The sequence below is a fragment of the Talpa occidentalis genome, unplaced genomic scaffold (genome assembly GCF_014898055.3).
Source record: "Talpa occidentalis isolate TD23 unplaced genomic scaffold, MPIMG_talOcc4v2.1 talOcc4.4, whole genome shotgun sequence".
NCBI lineage: Eukaryota > Metazoa > Chordata > Mammalia > Eulipotyphla > Talpidae > Talpa > Talpa occidentalis.
In genome coordinates, this window is record NW_023604295.1 from 66,072,038 (window position 1) to 66,096,446 (window position 24,409).

General features: G+C 35.6%; 1 protein-coding gene across 3 annotated transcripts in view; it reads right to left on the reverse strand.

Moving 5' to 3' along the window:
* Positions 1-2,557: 2,557 nt before the first annotated feature.
* Positions 2,558-24,409, reverse strand: part of EPHA3 (EPH receptor A3) — a 323,744-nt gene continuing 301,892 nt past the window's right edge. For 2 of the 3 annotated variants that reach the window (XM_037526637.2, XM_054700690.1), the window contains exons 17-20: positions 19,947-20,096; positions 18,290-18,483; positions 8,995-9,150; positions 2,558-2,796 (exon numbers count right to left, since the gene is read on the reverse strand). In XM_037526637.2, coding sequence (XP_037382534.2) covers positions 2,691-2,796; positions 8,995-9,150; positions 18,290-18,483; positions 19,947-20,096 — 606 coding nt within the window. In that variant the 3' untranslated portion in view covers positions 2,558-2,690. The remainder of the gene's footprint in view (positions 2,797-8,994; positions 9,151-18,289; positions 18,484-19,946; positions 20,097-24,409) is intronic. The other variant, XM_054700691.1, reaches the window with a different exon arrangement.

The following is a 24,409-nucleotide window of genomic DNA, read 5'->3' on the forward strand; positions in this document are numbered from 1 at the left end:
AATAAGCACATAGTTTTATCATTTCTTAAAAAGCTTCAAAGACCACTTCTGTATTCCAATCTGTAAAAAATATTTTCATTATGTTTATTATAAAAATATAAATGTTTCCACTACAAATCATTTTACATTAGTAAGAGGCCATCTACATTGTATAACATAAACTAAATGAGTCATGTTTTGAAAATACAAGTTCAAAGTAAATACATATTGCCAATCATATCACATTTATACATGGAGTAACTGGTACTTAGTCCAGCATAAACTGGGAAAATGACTGGAAATAAATAATATATGTAAATCAAAATGAAGGTATAAAACAGATAATATGGTACATAACATCGCAAGGGAGTTGTGGTTTCATGTTTATTGAAAATCAATGCAGTTCCTGTACAAAGAGATGGCCACAGCATTCTAGTACCTCTACTCCACAGTTAAGAATCGTACACTGTATGTTTACATATGTACAGGGTAAGAATTGTGTAAATTTATAAGAGGTCAGATATAAAAATAGTGAAAAAATGAAGGGCAATATACTGTGTATATAATCTCTACTTTTTAAATGGAAACCACAGTCAAAATAAGTGAAATAGATTCAACAATCCTCAACTTTTATGAGTTCATGAAATGCACAGAATTTTTGTGCATGCTCAGTGTAGTATCTAAGAAAGTAAATGTTAGTCTGGGAACAAATGAGAGTGAAGTCTGATTCAGATCTCAATCTAACATTCCACAACACAAAATGTTTCATTACAAAAATGTTCTCTAGTGGCTCCTAGCAGGATTAAGTGAAATTTGTAACTGATTTCATCATTGCATATATCTTTTTTAAAGGTTCATGCTCGTATACATCCAATACAGAATTCTAGTAGGATGATTCATTTGGCTATAAAAAAATATTGCCAAATTTGAGAAATAATCTCATTTATGAAGGAACACAATGTAATTCTTATCATACTAAATTTACAACAGATTCACACTTTTGAGTTTTGATCTGTGTTTGTAAGCTGTATCGTGTTCCATTTTGCATAAGAACATAAAGGTTGCAGCATTGTTTTATCCATTCTATTCTTGTGACATATGCATTTCTTATTCTCATAACATGATCATATCAGCATTAGGAATAACACAGACAGAGCTAAATGTTGCTTCACAATATATTAGCAGCTAGATCTCCACAAGGTACATGTTTTCAATTTTTACTTGAGTATACTCATATTTGAGCTTTTTGGAATATTGTCTAAGTTCCTGCAATGAGGGAATCTCTCCATTGCCTGAAGATTTTGAAGCATTTTTAGTTAACCAGGTATGTTGAAAGCTGTATGTCTAATAAATGCACACCTCGGTGATGAGGATGAATAGTTGTCATCATTCCCTATATACATCCCCAACAGCTTAAACAAATATTAAGTAACATTTCAAAGCCAGTCATCAAGTGACTGTTTGATTCATGCATTGGCCCATATTAATTGACTGTATTAATTAATGCAGCAATCTGTATAGGGGTTCCAAATCTTTCCAGTGTAGCTGTTCTCTACTCAAAAGCTCTAACATAGGTCTCTTATCAATGAAGGGAGTTGTTGGTCTGTCTCCTAAGCACTAGAGCAGGGCAGGTATGTCATTGAGAATCCATACATACAAGCCAGTATATTACACTCAATTAGTAACATAAAGGTCATAGTAAATGCAGAGACAAAAAAATAGATGAAATAATTCTGATTGTGAGAGATTTGGTTAGTGTATGAACAAGGAAAGGGTTTGGTTTCTATCTTTATAGATGCATGATTTGTATATGATCGATATACACAGGAGAGAGAGAGAGAAGAGGAGAAGAGGAGGAGAGCGAGAGACAGATGTGCGGGTGGGGGGAAGGAGGGAGGGAGAGAAAGAAAGAGTTGCATATAAGTGGATGGTTCCACAAATCTGGAAAGAAACCCATCATTCTCTACATTTAGTTTACCATGCTTCTTACTGCTGACAATTTGAGAGAACATTTGGCACTTGGCTGTAACAAATCCAAATTAAATCATCACGGCATAAATAGAAAACAATAAAAACAATTCAAAAGAAAATAAATATGTACTTTTCTTCAAAATTAAGACACATTTTTTACATAATACTTAAGGAAGCTATTGATTAAAAAATGTGCAGTACTTAAAACAACTACAAACTTCATGTCTATATGCTTTTAACAGATAAAAGAGAATAATACAATGAAAAGGTAGTAAATATGGCCAGTTGGTTTGAGGTATAAATTCCTCTATTTCGCTTGCTTTTAAAGAAACAAACTACCTGTTACAGATTTCTTCTGTGTATAAAAATATTGCAAGCCTTTGTGGCTATTAGTAAATAGAACCACTATCTTCATTATGTTACTTCACTTGTTTTGCTTTTACGAGTCAGTTTATGATGAATGGCTCTTGGCTAGTTCTTCACCATTTCGTGCTGAAGAATTTTAATTTAATCCATAAACTAATTTTAAAAAGCAATTACAAAACAAAGTATGCCCACCCACCCATCCACTAAATGATAGGGGAAAATAAAGAGTTTTTTGATTCCATTTTAAGGCATTTGTACTCATATCTGAGTGTCTTATTGAGATTGGAACTTCCACCAGTATCCCCAGCATTGACATCTGTCTGCGAGTGATGCTACATCTTCCAAAGTCACCACTTCCTTCCAGAAACAGCACTTTACACTGGAACTGGACCATTCTTTGATTGTGTTTCTAGAGCTTTAATGCTACTGATGATCTTCTTCTGTGGTCCAACCACAGTGACACCAACCTTTTTCACATCGCTGTAAAAAAGAAAATGTCTGGTAAGAAATGGAGTGTCCTGGTTAGTGTGCAGACAGGTGCTTTTCAATTGACAAACCTTGCACAATTATATAATCTCAGTGCTTTGGACTTCATTTTCTGATTTCTGTATCATCCATGTATTATAACCCAACGATTCCACCTCTCCTTGTAGAGGAATATGGATGGCATAAAAGATTGAATAGTGTCTCAAAATTCCTATCTACCTAAAGCTTCACCACCTGATCCTATCTGGAAATAGGGTCAATGCAGATGTCATCAAGGTAAGGATCTAGGTGAGGGCAATACTGGATTAGGATGGGCCCTAAATCCAATGAGACTATAGTATCAAAGGTAGACAAGAACACATGGTGACATGGAAAAGGAAGCCTTATAAAGAGAGAGGACGAGACCAGAGTTATGTCGCTAGAAGCCAAGGCAAGCCAGGATCCACCAGTAGCTGGAGAAGGCAAGGAAGGACTCATTAATGACACTTGATTTCTGACTTTTGGTCTTTGGAACTACAAGAAAGTAGATTAATGCTTAAGTCAATTAGTCTGTGATAATTTGTTATCATAAATGGCTTTGGCTACACCATAAAATATATATATAGATCATCATACATTCTTCTTTTAAAAAAAATTATTTGTTTATGTATACAAGAGCTGGGGTATAAGCCAGAGGTTCAAGAAGGGTTAAAGGACTCACCAGAGACAGAGTGAGGAGCAGAACAGGTAGATCTGCTGATACACTGTTGAGGGGACCAGCGGGCAAGACAGGAGAGGTCTGCTGTGCCATGTGGGTTTGCTCCCTGGCCAGGGATCGAACTCATGCTGCAGTGGCTGTGAATTGATTCATAGTGCTGAGACTTAACCCCTTACACCAACAGGGAGGCCCTGACCATACATTCTTTGTAGGCATTATCCTCTTCACTTAAGTCTGGGCCAGCTCAGGGACTGTTTTGACTAGCAGAGTATGTTAAAAGGAATAGTGTATCAACTTAGCACTAGGGTCTTAAGAAACTTCCACATTCCACAATTTATCTCTTTGAGATACCTTGTCTGGGCCTCAGTGCTGCCATAGAAGGAGTCTGCTGAGACTCAGACAGGAGAGGCCATTTGGAAGCATTTAGGTCTGCAGTGCTAGTCTTCACAGGTCTGCAGCTGGGCCTAGCTCTGAGCCATCTGCACTAAGACATGCAGGCATGAACCCATCTAGAGTTTTCCAGATAGGCAGAGCTTTGTATCAGATGAATACTTTCTCAACACCCACACCAGAGCAGAAGAATCTCGCACCTGAGCTCTGCCAAAATTCATACCCTAGGACATAAAATTGTGTTTTTAATCTCTAAGTTTTAAGGCAGTTTGTTGTATAGACACAGATATTAAAACATAAAGCTATTTCAAAGTGAAAAAAAAAAAGGATATGCCTTTCTTTATAAAAATTAATAAATTTAGGGCCTCTCTGGTGGCACAAGGGGTTAAGACACAACCTATGAAGCTATCTGCAGCCACTGCAGCACAATTTCAATCCCTGGCCAGGGAGTTATCCACATGGCGCAGCAGACCTCTCTTGACTCACCCGGTGCTCCCCTCAGCAGTGTACTTCAGTCAGACTGGCTGTTCTGTTCCCCACTCTGTCTCTGGTGAATCCTCTCACCTCCCATACCTCTGGTCTTTATCCCAGTTCTTCTATACATAAATAAATAAATCTTTAAAAAAAAAAAAGAACAAAATTAATAAATTTAAAATAATGTAAATTCAGAAATTAGGCATTAAAGATTATAAGAACATATGGAATTTCACTCAGAGAGAAAGGCTTAGCTAAATGTGCAGATTATTGATTAAATATTATTGTTTAAGCACATATTGTTTAAGTATATCTATCTCTTTCAGGTCTCGACTCAACTATCTCCCTTTTACGATATTAGGAAAGAGAACTAAAGTAACAATTAAAGGGTTATGCTTTAGCTTGCATTTTTATGTACCCTCTAACCTATCTACTTTTGCCAAAATGTCCTCTACTCATACCCAGCCATGTTCAAAGTAGCTCTAAACACCCAGTTGCTATAGTCTCTTTAATGCTCCCTATTTATATCATTTTGACTATCATATTCAGGAAAGCAGTGGAAAAGTTCAAGACCAAGGAGCAGTTCAAGATTCAAACCAGAGGGGAGCATGCAATCTTGCACTTCAAAGGATAAAAGAGAGGTGATGACACTTTGAAAGTGGCATTCAAGGAAGCAGGATAAGGATATGAGGCAGGAAACCTGCCTGCTGTGCATTCTATACACTCAACCCTCTCTTCAGCTTCTACGGTTTGCTCATTCTCTCCTTTTCTTACATTATCCTCCTCAAACCATGTTAGACTATGAAATAATATTTAAAAACTGATTAAAACTCTGTATTTGTGGACCTATTTTGAAAATTAGATGACTTGAGTAATCTAATAAATAAATTAGTACTTATTTGAGTCTGAAACCCTATTGATCTTTTCCTTATGGTTTGATAGTTTGGCTATGAATAAAAGGTGAAAACTCAGTGGCTGACTTTTAGGTATCTCTGTCCTATACTAGGAGAAGTAGAATAATGAAGTCAAGGTAATCAGTTCTGCATTGGTCCTGTATGACACAAAAAATAGATACTGAAATTCAAAAAATAAACCTAAACTGTAAATGTAAAGGTAAAATACCCATTTAAATATTTTTTTTTCAGAGTTTAGGACTTTTAATTTGTCCCAAAGTTGCTGAAGCAAAAATCATAAAACATTCTGCTTTCCTTTACACCCCCCAACGCAAAAAAAACCACAAAACAAAAAAATATTTTATAGCACTTAAAATGAAAATTTTGTCTTGTTAGATTTCCCCAAACTCCTAGTGTATTAATTTTTTTTAATGTATTCTTCTGTTATATAAACTCAGGACGTGAGGTGCACCACACTGCAGAGGACCGAGAAATAAACAATTATGTTCAAGGAGTTTTAGGTCAATAGATGTTGATTCCATGTTGTCCCTGAAAGGACAGATGAAAGAATAGTGTGGAGATTAAAACACAGAGAGATCTGAAAGCATTTGAAAGAGGCGCCTGACAGAGCAACCTCTCAGGACAAGTAAGCTTTCATCCTGAATGTGTACTCAGAGGCTGTTTAAATAATAGTAAAAATTAAGCAAAATTATTCTAACTCACCCAAAAGTGCTTAAAAGCCAACATTGTAGTGTTGAGACAAATGCTCTACTAACTTGTAAATATAAGAAATGATGTCAGGTCACTTTTTTAAGCAAATGACTTTCTTACCAAATTCACAGCTTATAATGGCTGACTATTTTTAAATTGTGAACTAGCAGTTAATCTTATTAACAATGTTTTGCCTCACCCACTTTAGTACAGTGTTTCATTATCTAAAAATTCTGTGCTAACATTTTATTAAAATAAACATTTGTATATCTTTGTCTTTGAAAGTCTGGCAATGGTGTTTAAAGGTTCAGATTTGTGTTTGGTCTTTGCTAAGCATCTATGCCCTAAAGCAGGTGTTTTATATAGCATAACCCAGTGTGTTTATACTATCAAGAGATTGTAGATATATCTAAAAACATTAATATATTCCTTGACAATATTGCATCAAAATAACTACAAAAGAAACTCAAAACGTATTGTCAATCGGGTCAGAAGCCTATTTAAAAAATAGTGCATTCCATTTTAAACAGGAATGCTAACATATGTTAAGTAACCTATTTTCTTTTTTTTAAAGATTTATTTATTTATGCATACAAGAACTGGGGTACAGGAGAGAGGTGTGGGGGGTGAGAGGATTCACCAGAGAGAGAGTGGGGAACAGAATAGGAAGACTAACTGAAATACACTGCTGAGGGGAGCAGCGGGTGAGTCAGGAGAGGTCTGCTGCACCATGTGGGTAGCTCCCTGGCCGGGGATTGAACTTATTGCTGTAGTGGCTGCAGATAGCTTTATAGGTTGCGTCTTAACCCCTTGTGTCACCAGGGAGGCCCTAAGTAAGTTATTTTCTAAGAACAAATGCTCCTCTTCAATAGTAGCATACCCTTCCTATAGGTATTTTTGTGTTTTTTTTTTTCTGATTTAATTGTTATAAATAGTAGTTTATAAATAGTTTTTAGACACTTACATCTCTATTTAATACACTCTACAGTCTTTTTGAAGTTGCATCTGTTGCATCCACAGTGTCTTTGCTTAAATGATTAAGGGTAATAATGAAAGTCTTTAAATACTCAACAACATTTAAACATTCAAATATCAGTTGGAGAGGATAAGATTTAAAGAAACTTAAGGCACTAAAGCATTTATTTAAGAAACATCAGAGGGGGCCTCCCTGGTGGAGCAGGGGTTAAAGTCTCAGCGATATCAAGCTATCCCCAACCACTTTGACATGAGTTCGATCCCCGGCCAGGGAGCTAAGCCACAAGACAGCAGACCTCTCCTGTCTCACCCGCTGCCCGTCTCAGCAGTGTATTTCAGTAGATCTGCCTGTTCTGCTCCTCACTCTGTCTCCGGTGAATCCTCTCACCTACTCCACACCCCCCCCCCGCCCTCACACACACACCTCTGGTCTACATCCAGGTTCTTGTATGCATAAATAAATAAAAATAAATCTTTTAGAAAAAGAGACATCAGGGATAGAATACTCTCACAAGAATATGGACACCATTTCCAAACAAACAGGGTGAGCTGCAAAGTTGTGGACAATTTTTGGTGTATTCAACCAGAAGCACAACACTTCTTTCTTTGAAACAGCCCTCTATCTTACCCTCAGAAAAAGGTTCCTAGAGTCAAGCTTATGCTAGCTCATTCCACCTCTTTTGAGTGGAAATGATTAGATCATGGCAAGCATATATGCCTTATGAGGGCCCAATAAACAAGCAGGAATGAGCTCAACAGAATTTCTCTCCTGGCAACTTGGAATTAAAAGGACCCTCGTCAGTGGAGTGACACACCAAGGTTACATGACCTGACATTGAAATACTATTTTTTTAAAGTCACTGTGCAGGACAGAAACGATGCAGTCAACTAGAAAGTGAAGTAAATTGATTCTCATTCACAGAGAAATTAACAATATGGCTTCTAGAGGTTCACTTTCAGGTCCCCAATCCCACACTTGTGAGAGGACAAAATTCAAAGATCATTACTAGGTTCAGTTCATTCCATGTAAATCCCTTTTCCTTAAACCCATGGATTTTTCATATCAAAAAATTCCTATTACCACAAACCCCTATTAATAAATATAGCCTATTATACTTGATTATTGTTGGCTTTCCATGAATAAAACTGGGTAAGTACTAATTAAGAATATTAGATATATATATTTCATCTTTCAAAACTGACAACATGTTTTTTAAGGAAGACAATAAAGTCCTGCCTTACTATTTACGACTTCATGTTTCCAGCATGATATTCTCACATAAGTAGTGAGTAGTTAACCTAACTAATAAACAAAAATTGTATATTATCATCTATTATAAAAATGACTTTCGAGGGCCTCTCTGGTGGTGTAAGGGGTTAAGACGCAGCACTATGAAGCTACCTGCAGCTTCTGCAGCACGAGTTCGTTCCCCGGCCAGGGAGTTGACCCACAAGGTGCGGCAGACCTCTCCTGTCTCCCCGCTGCTCCCCTCAGCATTGTATTTCAGTCAATTCGCCTGTTCTGCTTCCCACTCTGTCTCTGGTAAATCCTCTCACCCCCCATACCTCTCGCATGTACCCCAGTTCTTGCACTCATAAATAAAAGAATCTTTAAAAAAAATTACTTTTGATTTGAACATGCTTCCCTAACCACCAGTTTACCCACCCTAGCTCTCAATTTTCCATTTACACAGAGGTTAGACTTTGCTAAAAATAACAGAAAATCCCAAGCGCAGGAATATACTAATCATCCTGCTTTATCTTCTTATGTTTTAACTTAGGTACGTGTATGAATCTGTTGGTCTATCTGAAGAAGATTATCATTTAATGAAGACACCTAGGGTGGGGACCCATTTTGAAGGACGAAGACACACAGACACACACCAATCCAGAAAGTGTCATTCACAAACAGACCTAGGAACTAGCTCATTGGTTACAAGAGACGGTAATTACCTCAGAAGTGCAATTAGTATTTACAACACACTAATCAACAACATAAACATATACTAAGAAGTACAGAATCTATCAGTCTGCTTAAAATCTTTTTCTTACTCTGTGGAAATCTTGGCTATAGTGTCACAAGAACTGTACTCCACGCCTGTAAAGATCTCTTTGCACTGTGCTGTCCGGACACCATTAAGCCAGTCACCTGTTGTACGAAAGGTCGTGATGTCAACGTTACTTTGGTCCAGCAGAAGGTTTGATGGTCTGCAAGAAAGGGAAACACCAGAAGGAGAGAAGTTAGAAATCAGCAGAGATGCTACATGTCAAAATTTGACACCAACATCAGCAGGAACTTCTAGACTTCATGTGGCTTTCTAGTTTATTTGTGGAATTTATCTGCCATGAAGGTTTCATCTGCTCAAACTGGCAGCTTGGAAGGATACTGTGTAATCATCTTGTCTAAGTGTTCCCTTCTCCACTCATGACTGCTTTTTAAATCATTGAAACATTGGCAGTGAAATGCATAAATATATCCATACATACTTTTTATAATTTAATTTGTTTAGTCATTAGCAAAGATGGTGGTAATTTAGCATACAGATATAGCAGACGTAATACACTAAATGCTTTTCTCTCTGCTTTGGGGATGAATTTGACTTCCAATATTAAATCCTGCCTACTGTGTACTCATTTGGAGATATTGTATAAATTGCTGTCAAAAGGACAATTTGAATAACCTAGACTATGCTTATAGCAGGACATTATGTCAGCACAGATTTTAACATGTCACAAATATCACCCAAATAAAAGTACACAGGGTTAGAAAAAAGTAGATTAGTTACACTAAATGAAGTACTTACATTTATCACATCAGATGGAGTTCATGATATATAAAGATGATAGACAGATAGCTAGATAAAGATTGTGACTATGATTTATACTGCACAATACAATGATCTAAGATTTTTTATATAATTATAGACCTGACTGCAGATCTGAGACCGACTGTAGGATCTAGTGAATCAACGGAACAGAATGACACAGAAGAAATGAAGACTATTTTCATCCAGAAGAACCCAAAGAAGCATTCTGTTGATATGCCCTCTTCCATTGTGCTTTGACACTGGCTGGGACCAGTCACCAAGAGGTCAATTGACTACCCTCTTTCTTTCCTCTTTTCTCTTAAGGGAGGGAGATTAAGCAAAAAGTACCTATAAAGTTTTTGCTTTGCGATGAGTAATAACAACAGCAATAACAATACAGATTAGCTTACACACTTATAAGCACTTAAATGCACATGGCACTATGCTAAGCATATTACACAGATGTGAGAGATTTTAATCTTTACATCATTGATTAGGCACCAATGCCATGCCCCTACAAAAGAGGTGAACACTGAAATTAAAAAAGATTAGGGTCTCCTTGGTGGTGCAAGGGGTTAAGATGCAGCACTATGAAGCTATCCACAGCCTCTGCCTCACAAGTTCGATCCCCAGCCAGCCAGGGAGCTACCCACATGGCGCAGCAGACCTCTCCTGCCTTGCCTGCTGCTCCCTTCATCAGTGTATTTCAGTATATCTGCCTGTTCTGCTCCCCACTGTGTCTCTGGTGAATCCTTTCACCCCCCTCCCCCCACATCTCAGGTCTGCACCCCACCTCTTTTATGCATAAATAAATCTTTTTAAAAAATAAAATAAAAAAGATCAAATTATAAATGGAGTTTCCTCACGCAAAAGAGCAGAGCTGGGAATTAGGCACAAGTTATTTTATATCTTTACGCATGACTGTAATTGTACACCACTGTGGTGAATCTTTTTTTTTTTTTAAGATTTATTTATTTATACAAGAACCGGGGTACAGGCCAGATGCACGGGAGGGTGAGAAGATTCACCAAAGACAGAGTGGGGAACAAAACAGGCAGACTGACGAAATATACTGCTGAGGGGAGCAGAGGTGAGACAGGAGAGGTCTGCTGTGCCATGTGGGACCCTCTCTGGCTGGCCAGGATGAAACCGGCGTTGCAGAGGCTATGGACAGTTTCACAGCGCTGCGCTCAACTGCCTGTGCCACCAGGGGAGGCCCTGAATATTCATTTTCATATTTGTTCATATTTGTTTTTTGTTCATATTGTTCATATTCTGTTTTTTCTGTTTACTCTCAAACTAACTGAAATTCCATAATGTCACAATTATATTCAGTAAAGTGCAGTGGTTTGGTGAACAGACAATAGAACTGTAAAACCAGGTGGGTTGAATCCGGAGCACAGCACAAACCATGTGGTTTGTGTGACCTTGAGTGATTTTCTCATCTTGTTTGTTTCCTCATCTCTAAAATGGGGATGATGGTGATACTAGAGATTCCACGCAAACTAAGATGAAATGAGAGTAAATAGGAGCACAGAGACAGAATAATATTTGTGTAGGATAGAGCACTAGCTGCTATTATTCTGATATAATAGTGGTTGAATTTTTTTAAAAACTTCTAAAGGAAAATAACAGTAAATTTTGTTTACACAAAGTGTTGTGAGTGTTATGATCTTGTCAGTTACCTTTTTGAGCAACTAGAAGTTAAGTCATGTATAAGATTGTGTATATGTCAAGGCAATGACCTTGTAAAGTAGGTTTTATTCAGGGCCTCCTTAGAATAGTACATAACTTTTATGAACTCACAATGATTCCACAGTCAGTGCTCACATGTGGCTAGGCTATTCTGACTTCTGCAGTTTCTGTTTTCATTGTAATAAATATGTTATTATCATCAACACTGTGTCATCATTTAATATTTATCCTATAATTGAGAAGGTATGTTTGGATTTGCACCTCTTGAGAGTTAGCATTCAGAATCTTTCATGTTTATGATACTGTAGTTGTATTTAATTGATATTGAGCTCATGAAACTTTTATAAATTACCAACCTTTTAAACCAGAAATTCACATATTCTTATATTTTAAAAATGAATTAATTTGCTTAAATGAAAGCCATCACTGAAAATGCTTAAATTCAACATTTAGAATAAGTTGTTCTAAGTAAGAAAATTTTTCTGTGAAGCAAATGCAAAAATTTGCTAACTCTACCCACATTTAAAACGAGTTTTTAAATAGATTTCTACTATTTATATTTCTCTAGCTAACTCTCATGTATGCAAGAGGCATGCTAATTTGCTTCAAGAGTTTGAATTATAAATTTAAAATAAATGCCATAGAGTTTATATTTCTGTGTTATGGTTCAGTTTTAATAACCCTTGTAAGTTATTTTTTAAAAAGATAGATCCTTTACTTATCTGGAAAAAAGTTTATTTTCATAATCGAAAATTTCTTGTTTTTGTTATTTTCCTATGGACTTGAGGAATTATAAATGCTGATGTACAACCCAGGCTCCAGAGCTTACAGGATATGCTACATGACTGTTGTAGCACAGTCATCTAAGTGAAATGGCCTTTGTCACAAGCAAGTATTACATACAACATTGGCCCCATTGGATACATAATGAGATTGATAAATGGAATGATAAGAAAAGAGTTAATAACTGTGAGAAAGTTAAATAAGAAAAATTAAGTGAGACCTAGAAATGAGACAAGGAGATATTAAATAATCTCCACACATGCACACACCAAGCTCGGATTTCTACACAGTAGCTATAGAATAGAACTTAATGTCGACTCTTGTCGACTCCTCATCCCATGAATAGTAATACTTTTTTATTTATGGTTTTGTGAGCATGAAGAAGCAAACCCCAGGACATTTATTCAGAATATTTATGTAGTGTGCCTAATAGCAAACTGCAGAATTTTGTCTTGTCAATTCAGAATGGTTTGTATTCTTAAACTCAATACTATAGCCATACTCAACAAGAGTTTGGAGAAAATTAGTATAAACAAATTGAAATAGAACAGGACATGCGGATTAGGGATTAGTGACCCCAACCGAGTTTTTCTGTTTATTACTTGGATCAAAGTACAATGAAGACAAAGAATGACCTAATTTTAATGCCAGTGACCTCAGAATAACCAGTCCTGCAAAGTATCATTTTTCCACTTCCAGGATTTCTCTGGGGATTTCAAATAAAAATTGGTTCCTTTCCTCCTCCGAGAGGACATCTGGAGAGTTTATCAATGGATAGGAATTTGTCTCTCACTGTGAAGAGCCTGTGATGTCTCTTCATGCGCACCGAGGGAATGTGGGCTTCGGAGCAGCTGCAGGCATTGGAGTTTTTTTAGACCCGGCCCCAGACATTGGGTCTGAAGGGGAAATTTATAGGCTGGATGATGTGCACCGTGAGCTCACACTTTTACTAGACAAATTAGATAGGTTTCAATCCATGCAGCTGTAAACGATGTCCTGCAGAGTTCCACCTGATCTTTTACAGCTTTTCATAAATCAGTACCTACTGGCCACAGACCACAGTCATTAAAAAGAAATCATGGAAATTACATGTTTGCTCAGGGGAAGTAAAAAATAACTTTCCTCCCATTCTCTTTCCCTCCTTGTAGTTAGGTTTGTGAATTATTCCTTTATGCATTTTCATACAGTTGCACTAAAGAAGTACACATAGATATTTCTTCTCGTCAACTCCTATTATATCTGTAAATGGTTTCATATGAATTAGCACCAGGAACTGGGAGACAAATGCCAATAAATGAATCCCAGTCTCCAGAGTATCTTCTAATAATGACTTTATTTAAATATGGCATTGGAATTTCTCAAGCACTACACTAGGATTGACTATTAGGTTAACATTTTATAACATAAAGTCTCCCTCTGGTCTGCCCGGGGCTTTATTTTTCATGTATAAAAAGTTGTGACTAATGTACATTTCTTGAATGAATATGTAAGTACCTACTCAGTTTGGAAGTAGATGTCACTAATGTATGCTTTACCGCTATAATTACCTAAGTGCTGTCTGTTGTGAATTGTTTTGGGGAATAGATAAACTAAATACTTTTTAATGCAAAATATTAGTTACATTTACCTTTATTATTGTTTGAAAATAGTAATATAATTTTTCAATATCCTATAATTTATTTTATTATTATTTTTTATTTCAAATGAATGTCTTTTCACTATATTTCAGGGTAAGTCCTATGTTTGCCAATTTTTAAAAGTGCATTTATGATGATCTAAATCTTTTTTATCTGTAACAATAAAATTTCAGAGAGGGTTAAATTAATTTAATTTGTCATCTTTAACTAGAAATAATTTGAGTCTACATAGTCCCCAATAGGAGACTAATATATAAAGGACACGTTAAGGAGGAGCGAAGTCATTTTGTTTATTTTAATTATCTTTAGGCCTCAAGGACAAAAACCTTAACAGTTACAGCTGTCACCTCTGGTTTAATTCCTCCCATTGGTAAAACCACCTATTCTGATTCTCAAGAATAAAAAAAAAAAAACAAAAACAACACCTGGGTATTTGGCTTATTTACTTTCGTCTGAATGGTTCTGTATCATATTTAGCCAGTGAGGAAAGTCACCCTGACTGTTTCAGAATTAGAGGTCAAAGTCATTTTGAGAAACAGATTGTTTTTTGGTCATTGGACTTCTCTTGAAAGGATTTATTTGTCAAAACAGCACTTATTACCAAATAGAATTATCTTATTTACTCTTTGATATCAGAAGTGTCTTATTAATGCTTATTTAGTGTCATTAACAGGAACAAGTTATGAGAACACTTTTTTTGTCCCTATTTATCCTCAAAATAATAATAACAAATCTCAGTTAGCAATCAAAGCAACGCAACAATATATTTAATATTTTATTTAAATCAACCAAGTATAATCAGATCTTTAGAATATCATTTTAAATATATTGACTATATTATTTATGTTTTTATGCCATGAACTAGTTACCTTCATTTTTCTAAACTATATTTTAAAAATACAGAATACATTATTTAATTTTATTGTGCCAAGAATTAAATTCTATAAATTTATGAAAGTGTGGAAGAATTTCAAGACCTAAAGGATGAAAGTTCTGTCGATTTAAAAACCAAACAATTTTTCTCTTTCATTTTATATGTTTAAATATACAAATTTAAAAAGAATATTTTACTACCTGAATAGAAATTAATCCAATCTCTCACTTTTCTCTGTTTTCTTTTTTTATTTCTAATTCAACAACACTAATAGGTATAAAACAAATTCATTTAAATCCAGGAGCTATGTTATAAGAACAATCTTACAAAAGAGTTTATTAAATAATAACTTTACTTATTTATCTTTTATGTACAATAGAACATGAAATAAAATCTACCATTGTGAGAGCATTTTCTATTTATTTTAATGAGAGCATTTTCTATCAATAACATTTTTAAGAAAGACTTCTCCAAACATTAAAAAAGGGAAAGAGCATTACTTTTACTTTTTCACATATATAATTATATTTGTTTCTAAATTTCTCAAAAACACTGTTGCTTTTTCCTATCATCACCCAGTTATAACTAAACCTCTTAAAATTTTGTCTTAGTTATTGCTCTAAAAGAATCTAAATTGTTCTATAAAAATATCCAGTATTCTTTTTGTTGTTTCAATGAAAAAATTTTTACTCAGTTGTCATTTCTCAACTTTTGCAGCATGAGATAGCACAGTTCATTCTACCCACTATTGGAAAACTCTTTGAGTTGTGGTTTTCTGCCATGGTCTCAGTCTTAGTCTCACTCCTGTCTCTATTCATTATTCCTACCTCCACAGCATATTGTTCTGCTCTGCAATTGGTACTGTTCTCTAAAGCTCCAAACAGAGACCAAGATACTCTATTTAATATGTTTTAATAATACAAATAATCACTAGATGCCACAAAGTCACAAAGAGAAGCTCAGCACAGATACAGCAAAGAGATACAGTCTGGTAGATTAGGAGGAGGGATGTCTCAGTGTCAACCTATATAAGCCAACATTATCCACTATTTATAGCTTTAGTTCATAGACTAAATTACAATCCATTAGTTATAGATATTTCTAGATATATATATATATTCATGTATTCATCAATAACAGGAATATGGAAACTAACAAGAAATTAAATAATTTTACATACATAAAGATGAATATAATTGTGAAAATCAACATTACTACAATGAGATTTGTATCTGTCAAACAAGTTTCTAATTATGGCTTCTTTAATTTTCTTTATGGAAAGAATGCTCTGAACTCTATATATAGCATAAATTTCAATGTCTCTCTCAGCTTGGAAAGCAACCTTCCAGCTACTTGTGGGATTCCGTTTTCTTAAGTTCAGAGTGCTCATTGACCCCACAGATCATTTTCTTTCCTGAAAGCCTTCTTACTGCTGTTGGAGCACTGATCTCAGAGTCCTCCATGTTCCGAACCTGCACATGCCCTCCAGTACTTTCTCGCTCACCTCGCATTCCTCATTAGTTAGCACATCACATCCTATGATTCTCAATGCAGTAAAATTTCTTGAATTCACACCCTTCTTCTGGATACTCACTTAGGCCCTTCCTTAGATTAATGAAATCACCTCCTAACTTTTTATTGCCAACCTCTTCCCGCACAGCCTTCTTCTTTGTAGTTGCTAGCAAACTATTCTATAAACACAGAGCAACATGTCATTTAAGAACTTTTTAATGGTTCTTTTTTTCTCAATGAAAAAAATTGAAATTTCTAGAAATGATATTAATCTTCCAATATCTGATGAAGTCCATGTGGAAAGTGTTTGGGGCAGACAAGGATGGAAGCAGGAGACAAGAATGGAGGCCACGGCTTGGATTAGGTCAGAATGGGAAACAGTCACAGAAGAGAGTGTTTGCAATGGATCCTGTTGATTTACTGATCTTCTGAAATGTGGACAGTAAGGAACAAGTGCTAAGAATTTCTTTAATTTCTGATTGAGCAGCTGGATAAGTGGTGATGCATTCTGAATGAACCCCATGGTTCAGATTCCCCTTGTTCAAACATAATGTAAAAATTAGAACATGTACCCTCAATATAAATTTCCTACTAAAGTAAAGTAATATATAAGCTACTATAAAGTATATTAACAAATGTTCTATTAGTTTGAAACTTTTCTTTGTGCATAGAAGAACTGGGGTATAGGGCAGAGGTGGAGGGTAAGAGGATTCACCGGAGAAAGAATGGGGAGCTGAATAGGCAGATCTACTGAAATACACTGGTAAGGGAGCAGCGGGCAAGACAGGACAGGTCTGCTGTACCATATGTAGATTAGGACCCTGGTCTGGGATGTAAATTAGGCCGTAGGGGTGATAGCACTGAGTCTTAACCTCTAGGCCAGCAAGGAGGCCTAAAAGTTACAACTTTTGATGATTGTCAGTAAAGACAACGTTTATACAAAAAAGAAACAAGAAAGCTCCCTCCTACAAGGCATTATATTATACCTTTACATGTGAGTCACATTAAATCACCATTATGTAGCATTTACACATATTCCTTCATGCTATGGGCATATGTGCATACTAAATTTAACTCTTTTATAAAAACTCTGTGATTTTCCTATAAAATCAAATGTCATAAAAAGTAAAGTAACTGTTTACTCTTTCACTTTTAAGTGTACAATAAGAATAGGAATCATCGAGCAAGATCAGTGGTAGTTTTGCCATTGGTTTCTCTGAGAAGCACCATCTTAACAGTTTTTTCCTTCTCATTTGGCCTCCAACAAAATTAATCTCTCCTTCACCCATTTCTGTCATTTCATTTTGTAGTACAGCTTAATTTACATTCCTCAAAACAACTCAGAGAATTTGGTGATTATTAGTGAGAAGAATGTGTATAAAATCTAACAGACATCACACATTCTGAATTGCATTGCAGAGATGAATGCACTGACATCTGTGCTGTGATTCAGGGGTTACTGACATTATTTTACTCTTAGTTTTATCTTTGACAGTACCTAATAAAGTAATTAGGACATAAATGGGTTAAACAATTATGTTTCATTGAGGGGGTACATTCTGTTAGTGTAATATTTTGGAACTATTATTATTATTATTAAAACTTTAAATGAGAAACAAATGGGACTTCACTAGAATTCTCCACCACTCCAAGGAGGTATATGTGTGTGTGTGTGTGTATACATACGTGTGTGTGTGTGTTCTTTTTTGTTAAATAGCACATCATGAAAAGAAGCTATGTGTTTTGGGTAAAACAGCATAAATATAGTCTCACTGCTAGACAAAAATAGGAATGAAAAGTATCCAAGAACTTCATCGTCATCACTACACAGGATAATTGCTTCCAAAAGGTTAGAGAGAGAGTGGGGAGAGAGAAGGAAAGAAAGAAAGAGAAGAAAAGAGGAAAACATGTGTCCAATCTTGAGGAATGTAAATATCAAAGAATGCGCTTTAGGGAGTGAGTGAGAAAAATTAACACCTTGGAAACAGAAAATACATTAATTTCAGAGCGACTGCAAAATGCAAAATGAAATGTGTCACCTTGCTGCTGCACTGGTGATGATCTTCAGACTGCCTGGGTTCCGGATAAGCTTGTCCAGAATGCTGACAATCTGCTCAAACTTGGGTCTGTTGTTTCTGTCTTTCTGCCAGCAGTCCAGCATCAGCTGGTACAGTGCAGCTGGGCAGTCCATGGGGGGTGGCAGCCGATAGCCCTCATCCACAGCTTTAATGACCTGTGCGAAAAGAAAGTTTCTGTGGACTTGAGAGGTGGAAATTTTTTACTTCTTCATGGGCAGGACATACTAATGTGAATATTTTAACATTAAGTGAAAATGATTTGATTTTTAAATTACTGAAAGGAAAAAAAGCTTATCAAGTAAATGAGAATGTATTCGTTCAGTCCTGAAAATATTATATAAAGGAAGATCAAAAGATTGAAAATGACTTTAGGAAAGAAGAGTTTGTGAAGATCCTTTTCAGATTAAAATCAAAAGAAATGTTCTATGCTATAAGAAATGCTGTGCTTATAAGGAAATTTGTATTTGACAATGTAGATTTCTATGGAAACTATACATGAATGAATGCAGAAAAAAAATCAGTTATATGGATTTTAGTTATACCCAATCCAAATGATAACTTCTTTGGTAAAACCCCATGTGTTGCACAGTTAAGAAACTAAGAGCTCTTAGTATTTTAAATCATACGAAGAAATTATTTTTTAAACTTTATTGTATATCAGTAGTCATTTATACACAGATCATTATTCTCTGTTTCCTTAAGTATACAGTAAGGCCTGAGAATTTGCATTCCTACAAACTCCTATACTGTGCTAAAGCTATTGGTCCAGAGACCACACTTCAAGATGCCAGGATTTAGAAAGAATTTGGAAAATAGAGATGTGGAACCATGAATCTCATTTATCTATTCTATTATTTAAAGGAAAAAAAAAACTTGTTTGAAGTAGTACAAAATTTTTTTTATATCCAAATACATTAAAAGCAATTTTATATGTGGTAAGTAAGAAATGAATAAAAGCATCTCAACTTTCCTTCTTTTGTATCTTTGAGATCATACTTGGTTTCTGGCTAAGCATAAAGAAAAATCTGTGAGTGCTGATACCATATACCAATAGAATCCTTTTACTAAGCATTAGAAAAACACAATTTTAAAAACAAAAATCCTTTTGAAAAACCATATCACAGTTAAAATAGACTTTAAAACTAACTTCATGTGCAAGTTTAATACATTAAACATGTAGGATTTGGTTGTTTTGTCTGACTTTGGGAAATATTATATTTAAGTAAACAAAATGTTGGCATAGATGTGTTGGTTAAATCTACAAAGGATGGCAGACATGTGTGTCATGCTAATATTATACAGAAAAAAAATCTGTAGCAGAAATAATTCAAATACTCCCTGATATCTACTGCTATTTTGTTAGTCACTTATTTAGCTGTATTCTTGTTTGATATGTCTTCATTTGTCTCATTGCTCAATACCTGCTTGAGGGGAAACTGTACAGCCAGAAATGCAATATAAGGACTATACTTGCAAGACTTGGAAACAATTTCATTTCTTTTAAGCATTCTATTTCCGTGTCACAAACTGGAAACCACCTGGTTTCATTATGCTCCACTTCCTTGCACAGCTTGATCTCTTAATCTGAACCCATAACTCACAAACTATAAATACTTACATCCTGATTGGACATCTCCCAGTATGGTCTCTCTCCATAGGACATCACCTCCCAGAGAACAATCCCATAACTCCATACATCGCTGGCTGATGTAAACTTGCGGTAAGCTATAGCTTCTGGTGATGTCCACCGAATTGGGATCTTCCCTCCCTTTGAATATAAAATCATATGTGCATATGTTAAAACATATATTATACATGATAATGTAAAATCTGACTGAATCTGTCAGGGTATTTTTCTCTAACATGAAACATGGTTTCTGCTAAAATATATTTATAGTCTTCTATTTTAAGACCAAGCAGGAATAAGTGGCATACCATTATCTGCAATATTTACTTTCAATCAATTTGGAAGAATTTGTGAAATGATGAAAGAAAAAAAAAGTGAAAGTTATTTTAATACTGACAGTATATATTAACTGTGTCCCATTAGTCATTTGTAAAAAAACAACTTGAAGTAGACATGCTATAACAATTGAATGAGGTATATCAAATCAATTTATTGATTTAACACAGATTTATCCTTGATTGAGCAATTTTTGTTCAGAATGTGCATACATTACTATCTGTAACAAACTTAACTCCTTGCCATATATGTTCTTAAAGGTACTTTTGACTAAATAAATGTAAAATAAAATACTTTTATGACTCTTTCATCTATACATTAATCTATCATGTTCATTAATCTATTCACTTTTCATTGCAGTACATTCTAAGGACTAAGTAGGCATCCTATGATCTAGACAGGTTTAATAACTACATTCCCAGGAATTACAGTCTAAAGGAGAAAAAATGTTCTTATGAGTTATGGGAGATATAAAGGTATATCTCCCATGGAATTTGCTCTCAGTTTAATAAATACATTTAATAAAGATGTGTCAAGTAGTAACCATATGGGAAATATTATGCTAGTCACTCTGGGTGAAACAAATATAAATAACCTATTGGCTCTTCTCTTTGGAAAATATGAGGCAAATAGGAATGATAATTAGTTGCTCTGAATAACTAAATGCAGAAAGAAAAACATTTCTAGTGCTTTGCTTCTCAAAGTTTGTAATGCATATGAATCACCTAATGCTCCCATTAAAATGGAAATTCTGATTCCTAGTTCCAGAGGGTAGGCAGAGCCTGCATTTCTAAAAAGCTTCAGAGATGCTGATCATGCTCTTCATGAACTGGACTTTGAAGCTGAGTAAGAAGGCAGAAATGGAGCTTGCTGTGGAATGGAGCCAGATTTTCACTAGAGATACTAAGGATCTCACATATGAATTGAACCTTGAGAGATGATGACATTTTTTTCACACAAGAAAAAAGGGATGGATCATTCAAATATCAACCCATATTCATCAAAAATGTGTTCTAGTACCACTACACCTCAGAGTACTTTATGGGTTTTAAAATAATGTCCGGGCCTCCCAGGTGGCGCAGCGGTTGAGTGCTGGGCTGCAAAGCTGCCCACAGCCTCTGCAGCACCAGTTCGATCCCTGGCCACCAGCAAGGGTCCCACATGGCGCGCAGACCTTTCCTGCCATGCCCACTGCTCCCCTCAGCAGTGCATTTTGTCAGTCTGTCTGTTCTGTTCCCCGCTCTGGCTCTGGTGAATTCTCTTACCCTCCCGTGCTTCTGACTGTTCCCAGTGCTTGTATAAAAAAATAAATAAAATCTTAAAAAAAATAAAATAATGTCCAAGAGTAAAAACAAATCGCTTCTAAGGCGATGGATCAGCAAGTTAGGGGGTTGTTATTAAACCTCATTATGCCTGAGTTTTCTCATCTGTTATTTGGGAAAGTAAAATACTGGTTCACAGCATCATTGTGGGGCTAAATGACAAATTTCAGTAAAATACTTAGCATAGTTTCTTGAGTAAAGCCTCAAGAAACATTAGCTGAACCACCCCCTATTCCGAGGGAAGTGGCACACACATACATCAAAGCAGAGAGAATGAAAACGTGTATTTTGGAAGAGCTTCCCCTGTGATTATATTACAGTGTTGGAGGCATCTAATGCGTGAGGATGGGGAAAGGTCAAAGTGGGATTTAATCACAGGTATACTGGCCAACTTTTATCCTGCAGCAGGGAGTGGTCCATGTGATCGCAAGTATCTCAGAAAACTTGATGCTTCTCTTTGATATTTTCAGATAAGAGAGCTGTTCAGAAAGAGTACTGCCAGATCTTTGAAGGCGCAGGCCGTACACTGAGTATGAAGAATGTATTTAGCAATGTGAGCACGCGGAGGACAGCGGAGCTTGGGCTTCTTTAGAAGCTACCAGCCTAAGAATAGCTGACAGTCTACTTTGGTGAAGTAAAATAAGTCAAGCTGGAGAGTGGGAGCCAGAATAAGGAAGCCTTGAAGTTAGAGAGAAACACTAGTATTCACCATGCCCTGGAGGGGTATGTTCTAGAACCAGAAGAACAGAGTAGAATATGTCTACAGCACACCGATGCTTACGGCTTTGAAGTTTCCCCTTTTCTCTCTCCCGCAATCATTCATCCTCTTTACCATTTGTATTTTTTTCCAACAAAATTTCAAATGGTCCTTTCTCACATTTAAATTTAGATGATCCAAGGCAAAATTGGCATTTTCTAATTCACCAGTTCAAACATAATAAATAAAAATTTAAAATTCCCAAATTAACTTCTTTGTACCTGCCTAGACCTAGTTTGTGTTTTAAAGATTCAAAATTCCAAACAGTACCACTTGATTTTGATTTAAAAAATAAGAACAATAGGGCCTCCCTGGTGGCGCAAGGGGTGAAGCACTGCACTATGACGCAATCTGCAGCCTCTGCAACACGAGTTCAATCCCTAGCCAGCCAGGGAGCAACCCACATGGTGCAGCAGACCTCTCCTGTCTCGCCCGCTGCTCCCCTCAGCAGTGTATTTCAGTCAGTCTGCCTGTTCTGTTCCCCGCTCTGTTTCTGGTGTATCCTCTCACTACCCCCCCACACCTCTGGCTCTACCCCAGCTCTTGTAAGCATAAATAAATAAATCTTAAAAAAATAAGAACAATAATGTGGAATTTAACAAAATATATTTAGAACACCAAATGGAATCATTGGACACACTTTCTTAAGAACTTTGAGCATTAGTTATTTTTAGCATATGAAGAGGTCAACTATTGGTAATTTGAATATCACTTTGTACTATTTGCAGTTGACAATGACCTTTCCCTTATCTCCTCTACCAATGGACTATGGTGAAGAACTGTGGGTGCTTCGGTGACGGTTGTGTGTGGTAAAATATACCTGAAGGGTGTGATTGGACATCTTTAAATAATATATAGAATTAAAAAAATCCACATTACCTCAAGAAAAAAATAATACAAGAGTGAAGCAAGAGGGACCTGAAAAATTCAGTGACTACTGACCCTTTAACTCTCTTCTTGGTATGTGACCATGTATTATCTGACTATGTTCAGCTGCCAATGCAAACCCACCTAGAACCTTGTACCAACTAAAAGTGTATATAAGCCCCTGACTTCCTACAAATAAAGCTCAGCCTTGGGATGCGAATCTGCTGAGCCAGCACCAGTGCAATAAACCTGCTTTTTGTTAGCCTCAGTGTCCCAGTTTCTGTTTGTGCCAAAACAATAGAAATAAATAAATAAATAAGATCTTTATACCAACATTAAAACTGTAGTAACCAGCTGAAGGATATTGGAAAGGAAGAAAAGGCAAAATATCTGACTACTCTATTAAAGGTCAGGCATCTTGCTATATGGATTTTAAATAATATGTTTATTATAAATCCATTACCAAAATAAATCCAATGAATAATTCTCAATAACCTTTATTCTCTGTAACTTGAAATCATAAACCTAGGCAAAACTGAACAATTATAAAGCTAACCACATTAGCATAGCATTATGACCCTGTGCTCAATGCAGAGAACAATTATATTTTTTTGATATTTTCTGGGAAAATTTGCAGAGTAGGCTCTAAAAAATTCAATTTCCTTTTCCCAAATACAAGCTATTCTTTTTTCTTGGGCAGTATTTTCCCTGCTTCTTCTCTATAACTAGCAAATTTATTAGTTGAACATCCTGGTCAAATGTAAATGCATTGATGGAATCCAAACTAAGTTTGTCATTCTATCTTCTGTTATCCTTCTGCTACATTATCCTACTAGATAAAATGGTCAGAGGACTGCCTTTTATCTTCCATACATGTATTTCTAGAGTTTAATAACAAGCATCTGACTTTTTCAAAGTGTTTACATCACTTTGTTTCTTAAAACAATAAAATTACATAATTTTATTGCGATACAATATGATTGATTATTTTATGAACTTAGAGGAATAGATTTTATTGAAGATCTTTGACAATTTTAAACATTTTAAATACACAGTTCATTTTTAGATATTAACACATTGAATATAGTTTGCATAACATCTGGAAATATTAAGTAAGAATGAGCCAATATATAGTATAACAGCTTTAAAAATAATCATACTATTTATGTTAA